Below are 8,713 nucleotides of genomic sequence, written 5' to 3' on the forward strand. Positions count from 1 at the left end.
TTTTTTTTTTTTTTTTTACCTTAAGAACTCAGTAAAAAATGTGGTGTTGTAACTGTTTAAGACAGTGAACAAGGAAAAATAATTTTGGTAATTAATATATGACAACAGCAAGGCTGAGACAGGTTCTATTACAAAACGGTGATGTACATAACCAGTTAACAGAATTTGACGCACTCCAAAAAGTCAACTTGAAATGCTGCAATGAAGTCAGATGGCTAGGGAAAGTATGGCAGAAGGACTGATGGATAGAGGCATTCAAGGAAAGGGGAACACTTTCATAAATGTCAATTCAGTTTCACGAAAGTAATGTAAGTATGGTTGAGGAGGTGTGAGTAATTTTAGTTAGGCAAAACATTATCGGTTTTAGAATAACATAACTTGGTATGGATTGTACCTATAAACTCTAACTCAATCAAATCTGAAGCTTTATTTTCCCTTCAAAAATATTCAACATAGCTTCTCTTAAGAGTCAATTATTTTAAGTTCACCTCTTTCAAGTCCTTGGTAACTTATGCTTCTATCCATTATAAAACAAATGTACCATTTTATTGAGCAAAATCTTCTTTTAAAAAATATTTTATTGAGACATTGAACAAAATCTTTAAAAAACTATAAGAAACCAACTAAAATACACATAGCACTGGGATCCCAAAAGGAAAATTACTGCAAACTCCAACTCTACACTGCCCTGTCCAAACAATGTCACAGTGCTTTATGCTAAAACTCATCCTGAAATGGATTTACTTGTAGTACTGAGAATCCATGAAAGAATGAATTGCTTAGAGCTCTGTTTTCAGATGTCTGGAGTGTAGGCAGTGCCTGGCCACACTTACGCAGGGCAGATTACTGCCCTATCACATGCTACAGCAACACTTGGCCAAGAACCGGAATACCAACCTCATGCTCACCCTCACAGCATCTCCTGGGCATTGCTTACTTAACTCTCAAAGGTTGGATGCAAACTGCAAATCCTGAGACCTCCTGGGAGCAAAATCCAGACACACATGGATAACCAACAAGCACCCCAAACACCTGTGGAAAACAGCATGCTGGGCATGCACTCAAGTCCCCAACAGCATGTCCTCATCACCACAAGCTCTCCTATTCAGTAGAGCATCGGAATAGATCTGGACCACTTTCTCAGGAGCAGCTCCACTGCCTCATGCAGGCAACGATGCAATTGCTTACCTGACTCACAGGCAAATGTCTTTGACGTTTCATCGTGAAAAATAATCGCCACTGCGTGCTTCTTTGTCTCCCGAGGCAGTCTGGTTATGTTTTTGATGTTGTGCAGTTCCGTTACCTTGAAAGAAAACCATCCTTAAGTTAGTGTCCAATACATACTTTTCAGCAGGGTACTTGCCCAAATCCATCACTTATTACTACCTTAACCACCTGAGGCTTACTTGTACTTGTTTCTAATCAACTGTAGCCAAAAACAGTACAAAATAAAAAGTCTTCTATTATGACCTCAACTTTGGTCATAGATCATCATCTTTTTTAAAGGACCTCTGGTGGCACAATGGTTAAGTGCTCAGCTGTGAAGGGAAAAGGTCAGTGGTTCGAACCTACCCAGTAGCTCCATGGGAGAAAAAAAAAAACTTATGTAACCAAGGCACAACTGACACCTGCCTACTGATAGAGACAAAAAATACCCACTGCCAGAGAGTCATTCCGACTCACAGCAACCCTCGTTAGGTTGCCAAGGCTGCCCATCTTTCTTTTACAGAGAAGCTGGTGGGTTTGAACTATCAACCTGCTGGTTAGCAGCCAAATGCCTCACCTACTACACTACCAGAGCTCCCAACAGATTTCAAGATTCAGACTCATTTAACTTGAGTATTGGACCCTGACCTTGGAAAAATGCACTTAGTGTTAATACCGCCTCACAACCCCACTGCCTCATCTGTTCCCTGTGAGACCCCCCCACAATGATTTGTGGACCAAGTTTAATCAATTTTACTCATCTGACAATTAATAACTATTATATTTGTGCATTTTAGCTTTAAGCCCTTTATTGATACAAGTTACTCAGGTACAACTTGGGCATCTTTGTTTTACCCCCAGTTCATAGAAATAGGCTAACATTTATTTCATCAACTTCTCTCCAAACTCAGTGTTGATGTATTGATATAATAATGTCATATGAAGTAATTCTTCTCTAATCCCCTTCTCAATGTGCTGAATTTCATTTTTCTAATATAAAAAGCTTTCTTATTCCTGGAGCAATATTATCAGCAGAAAACAGAAAGAATTAACTAAGAGACTAAAAAGCTAATTAATATCCTTTGCAAGGCATCTCACAAGGATATATTTGAAATAACAAAATACTCCAGGCCTTCCATTATAAAGTTAAAATAACTTCAATAATAGTGAAAAAATATTTTGATTTTGGCAAAGGTATGACTAGAATGAGTTTTTGAAATAAGCTCTTAAACACCACAAATAAATCACCTTTACACTATGCCTTAGTTTTCCTTCCACAAATATGGAATTTTCATTAATATGTCTGAAGGTTAGGTTGCTGACTGATATTCTGATAGACACAAGAATACTTTATATTTTACTTTTATGACTATTTATACAGACATACATACTTATATAGACACACAAGAATATATGCATAATATATATAAGTATACATATACACACGTGCACATACATATATATATATATACACATATATATATACACATATACATACACACACACACACACACATACACATTTATATATCTCCTAGAAAAAAATATAGAAGCTCTGATGGCATAGTGCCTAAGGCATTTGACTGCTGACCAGAAGGCTGGTGGTTCAAACCCACCAGCCACCCTTGGAAGGAAGCCTGGGCTATCTACTTTTGTAGAGATACTGCCTTGGAAACCCAAGGACAGGTTGCTATAAGTCAGGACAGACTCAATGGCAGTGAGTGAGTTTTTGAGAAAATACATATTTTATTATCTTTATCATTTAGTCTGGTAAGCATCAGGAAATAAATACATTTATTTGTGTGTGTGTGTGTGTGTGTGTATCTGTATTCAACATTATAGCATACAAATTAGACCACTCATAGTGACCCTTCCTTGGGTTTCCAAGGAGGTATCTCTACAGAAGTAGATCACCCAGCCTTCCGGCCTGAGAGTGGCTGGTGGACTTGAGCCACCACCCTTCTAGTTAGCAGTCAAATGCCTTAGGCACTCTGCCACAGAGCTCTCAAATTAGACAGAAGTTCCCACAAAAAACCATGAAAAACCAAATCTCAGGCAAAGGAGGACAAGTTGATGTGATAGTGTGTTTGGAGATGTGCAAGTGCCTTTGCTGAACTGGAAACTAAAGGGACATGTTGGACCTTACTTCCTTAGGGTGATCATGTGATTCTTCAAGTGAAAACAATCAGAAGACAGACAGACAGACACACACACACACACACAAACACACACCCTCAGTAAATGACACCACAGAATTAGAAGGAGCTCTGGTAGCATAGTGTCTAAGGCACCTGATTGCTAACCAGAAGGCTGGTGGTTCAAAGCCACCAGCCACTCCTCAGAAGGAAGGTTGGGCAATCTACTTCCGTAGTGATACTGCCTTGGAAACCCAAGGAGGGGTCACTGTGAGTCGGGTCCGACTCCATGGCACATAACAACAACAACAACAAGTATGTGTTTGGAGCTTTGGTGGTATAGTGGTTAAGGCATTTGACTGCTAACCAAAGGTTAATGGGTAGAGCCAGCCAGCTGCTCCACAGAGTAAGTTGAGGCAGTCTGCTTCTGTGAAGATTCACAGCTTTGGAAAACCACTGGGTGTTGCTATGAGTTGCAAATGACTTGATGGCAGTAGGTTTGGTTTTGGTTTGGGTATGTGTCTTTAATCAATAGACATTATCTTTATATTTGTCACAAAACCCTACTGAGTTGATGTTATTATTATTCCTGTATTACGTATAAGAAAACTAATATTCAGAGGTCTCCAGGAATAACTCTCCCAAAGCTACATATCTCTGTAAGGGAGGGAACCGTGCCCATACCCAGTGCTGACTTCTGTCTGCCTAACATTTCTCATTCATTGAATGATATGTTCTCTTGAGTGAATGTACTGTAGAGTGCTGACTTTGACCAGGGTGCCAGTCTTGACTCACTTGATTGATGATCAATGCTTTGCATTTAATCATGTATGGTTTAACTGTAGATGAAGGATTTTGCTGAAGAGAAAAGATTTAATTTCATTCATAGCTCACAATGCCATGCTAGAAGAACAATCAGTCACTACTTTGAATGTTCTAAGTGCAGGGGAAAAGTACAGATATATTTAATGCTCTTTTTTAACGTTAGTCTCTATTTCTGAAGATAGTATCTCCCCCTTATCATGATTACGAAAACCTAAAACCAAAGGCACTGCTGTCGAGCCAGATCTGACTCATAGTGACCTCTTCTTGGGTTTCTGAGGCAGTATCACTATGGAAGTAGACTGCGATTGCCCAATCTTCCTTCCAAGGAGTGGCTGGTGAGTTTGAACTGTCATCCTTCTGGTTAGCAGTCAAATGCCTTTGGCACTGTGCCATGATTAGGATATGAAAGTAGAGAAATGGTTAAAATCATGAATTCATAATCAGAAATCATGCCCATATCATGTAAAATGATAACTGCAAAGTCAAATTCCACATCAATAGTTTTTAAGGGCTTGACATCATTTTCTACAGCACCTTGATTTTCTTTCAGAGTTTACAGTTCTGTCACATTGCTGGCAATTTTTTAAAATACATCATTTACTCATATGTATTTTTCTTCACTTGTAATGACTTCACATGAGATTATCATGCAAAATTACCACAAGTAAGATGAGTGACTAAGAAAAACTAAAAAAAACAAAAAAATACCTCATATAACATACATGCTATAAATGTACATATATTCATATTATATAAAACATATATGTACAATTAAATATGTATATATGCTTTTCCCTTCCAGGAGAGAAAAATTAGACCCCAATATCTTATAGTTCCTGAAGTGAATGATGAGAATGCTTTTTCATGGAATAATGATTCACATATTACAATTTAAGCACATTATCGTATGTTCTCAAATAAAGTTAAACTTCTGAATTTCTAATTGGTTAAATAATAGACCCCAATGATATTTAAGCCAATGTTTCAGATGCAGTGAATTAAAGTTAAATTTGAAAAAGAGATATTTTCAAACGTTAATTTTACCTAAACTAAGGATCTTAGCCAAACTAAGTTGAGTCTAAAAGATAAGAAGATTATGCTCTGCCTGAAAATTATGTTAGAAAGTGTTCTGGTTCATCTAGATTAAAAAAAAAAAAAAAAAGTGTTCCGGTTCACTAGTGCTATTTTGAGAAGAATATACTACAAATGGGATAGCTTGAAGAAACAGGAGTTTATTCTCTTTCAATTTGGAGGCTTTAAGTCCAAGTTCAAAGTGCCAGGCTCTAGGGACTGGGTGAAAGCCCCTCAACCTTGGCCTTCATCTCTGCCTCCTGCTGCCGGCCCACTGGAGCTAGAGGCTTTTCTTCACTCAACTGCTGGCTGCTGAGGCTGACAAGCCCAAGATCGACAAGTAAAAAGGCACAGTCCCAATATTCCAAACCTCACAGCAGGCCATTAATTCAAGCCCATTCAAGGTCCCAAGGTTAGCAGAGCAGGGCAGGCTGCTGAACAATGACCCAGCTACATGCAGGGTTGCCGTGGGCCATCAGCTGCAGACCACTCCCAAAGCTGATTCTCATGTACGGGAAGCAGCCCACATCCCTAAGGCAGCTACTCAGCTGCTCCAGTAGATTGCACCAAGGGGTTAATTACCAGTCTCAACATGGGGAATAACCACATTCAGCTGCCCAGCCAGTCAACCAGGCCCACTCAAGTTGACACACAACCTTAACTACTCCAGAGGGTGAGCACATAAGTTATACAGAGCTATATAAGATTCATCATATGTGATATCCACCAGTACCAAGCAACAACATGAAAACATTTATAATTCTGCTCAAGTGCATTTTCCCTAAAATATTTTCATTTATAAACACAAAAGAATGTACTAGTCAATGATTTCAGTTCATACATGTGTTAGTTAAATATGTGTGTCAAATTGGCTGGGCCTGGTTGAGTGGCTGGGCAGCTAGTGGTAGTTATTCCCCATGATGAGACCGGCAATCAGCTCCACGGTGGGATCTACCACAAGCAGCTGAGTAGCTGCCTTTGGGATATAGTCTGCTTCCTGTATATAAGGCGAAGCCTTGGGGATAGTCTCTAGCCTATGGCATGCTTGAACCCTGCATGTAGCTGTGTTGTTGTTCAGCAGCCTGCCATAGTCTGCCAACGTTGTAATTTTCAGTGGACTTGAATGAATGGCCTGCCGTGTGGTTTGGTAACATTGGGACTGTGCCATTTTCCTTGTCAGCTCTGGGCTTGTCAGCCTCAGCAGCCAGTAGCTGTGTGAGTGAAGGAAAGCCTCCAGCTCCAATGGGCCGGGAGCAGGAGGCAGAGCTGAAGCCCAAGGCTGAGGAGCTGTCACTCAGCCCCTAGAGCCTGGTACTTTGAACTCAGTCTTAAAGCCTCCAAACTTTAAGAATATACTCCTGTTTGTTCAAGCCTTCCATTTGTGGTATATTCCTGTTAGAGTGGCACTAGGGAACCAGAACAATACAGTAAGCTGCAGAGCTTAGAAGAGGAGTATTGGCATTTTCTGGCAATCAAACTTATTGATTGAAATCTGGGAGCGCACATGACCAAAGCACATAATCCAATCAACTTTAGAGATCTATAGTATTTAAATTGAATCTCTCCATCTCTGAAAACACCTAAAAAATGCAAAAGAATATTACAACAGAATATTTTGGAATACATCTTTCTGTCTGTGTAGCAAAAAATCAAGCATACACACAAACCAGGGTAGACGAATAAAATGACGCCCGCACTAGGGATTTTCTAACTCCGGTGCCTTAGGCAATCCGATGGAGTCTATAGCTCAAATGAAGGGTTGCTCTTTTGTAAAATGGACATTTAGAAATGCAGACACCATCTGCAGACAGGCATTGCTACCGTGGTTTCCAGAACAGTGCAAAGCGTTTTGTTGCTTCTCACAAGGGTGATACCCTCCACACCTCAGTGTGCAGACCCAGAAATTAAGGAGATACCAGGCAAAGTGCAGTAGTAAGAGGGAGGTAGGAGCTCTGCTGGGGCAGTGGTTAGAGCATCCGGCTGCTAACTGAAAGTCCAGCAATTTGAACCCACCAGCCACTAGATAGGAGAAAGAGGACGCAGTCTGCTTCTGCAGCACTCTACAGCCTGGGAAACCCTATGGGATGGTTCCACCCTGTCTGAGAGGGTTGCTAAGAGTTGGAATCAACTCAGTGGTACAAGGCTTTTTGGGGTTTGTAGCTTTCAGTAGAGCCAATGCTTTAACAGCTTGGAGAATTGTCTCTGTTTTTGAGGATCGTGGTAATTGTCAAGTGCAAATCATAAGCAACAGCATTTAGTGATTTTACACCTTTGTGTTGTTTACTAAACTTTTGCTTCACTTCCAAATTGATCCCTCTCCTTTGCCTCCTGCTTGCTGCTGCTATTGCTAGCAGTGGTTTTGCTGCCATGATGCATTCCATGGTAATGTTTTCTAAACAAAGTTAAAGAGTTAACACTACAACACTCAAGAGACATACAATACACAAGATTGGATGCTGCTGCCTTCAAGTTAAGTACACATTATTGAACTGTCAACTATCTAGACAGCAAGTACAGTCCATTACATATATAAGCCAGCAACACAGGTATTTATAATCACTATCAAGACATATGTACTATAGTTCCTATGAGTACTGTTCCACTATACACCTGGCAGCACAATTGGTTTGTATACAAAGACATGACACACACATGTTGCATGTGGGGAACTACTGTGTTTGCTACAACCCATACTCTGATTGGGATTTATGAACTTCATTATAACCTGACGGAACCACAGGCACATAGGCAGTTGGATGTTGTCTGAGCAAATGTATGTTATGTGGTGTGTGACTCTCTCTCTCTCTCTCTATATATATATATATATAAGCATATTATACTAAACATGGGTGCTCTGGTGGTATAGTGCCTAAGGAACTTGACCACCAACCAGAAGGCTGGTGGTTTAAACCAATCAGCCACTCCTTGGAGGGAAGACCGGGCAATCTACTTCAGTGGTGATACCTCCTTGGAAACCCAAGGGTGAGTCGCTATGATTCGGGGCTGACTCCACAGCAGTGAAGTTTTTTTTTTTTTTTAATATTAAACAAATATGCACATGTATGTATATATGTGTGTGTGTGTGTCTATGTATTTCCAATACATATCAACCTCCTATCCTCATTTTTCCCTCTCAATTCTACATGAATTTACTCTGCAGTAGGAAATCATTTGCTTGGACAAAATAAATGCTTAAAATAATATTTTTAAATGCTTTTATTATTCTAAAACCTGTCAAGAGAAAAATATTTACCAATATTTACTAAGACTGTGAAATGCTTATAACAAACAAATAACTACAACAATAACAAAAAAAACGCACTGCTGTCGAGTCAGATCCGACTCATAGCAACCCCCCCTTGGTTTTCTGAGGCCGTATCACTGTGGAAGTAGAGTGCCTAATCTTCCTTCTGAGGAGTGGCTGGTGGGTTTAAACTGCCAGCCTTCTGGTTAGCAGTCAAGTGCCTTAGGCACTAT

The 8,713-nt window shown here is 39.9% G+C and overlaps 1 protein-coding gene across 1 annotated transcript in view; it reads right to left on the reverse strand.

Annotated features, from left to right (window-relative positions):
• The window catches only part of LOC103209702 (docking protein 6), a 606,523-nt gene that overhangs the window by 323,489 nt on the left and 274,321 nt on the right, over positions 1-8,713 (reverse strand). Inside the window, exon 3 of the mRNA XM_007955603.1 lies at positions 1,189-1,303. Coding sequence (XP_007953794.1) covers positions 1,189-1,303 — 115 coding nt within the window. The remainder of the gene's footprint in view (positions 1-1,188; positions 1,304-8,713) is intronic.

Source organism: Orycteropus afer, unplaced genomic scaffold, assembly GCF_000298275.1.
Source record: "Orycteropus afer afer isolate SDZICR_OR568_19922 unplaced genomic scaffold, OryAfe1.0 scaffold00516, whole genome shotgun sequence".
NCBI lineage: Eukaryota > Metazoa > Chordata > Mammalia > Tubulidentata > Orycteropodidae > Orycteropus > Orycteropus afer.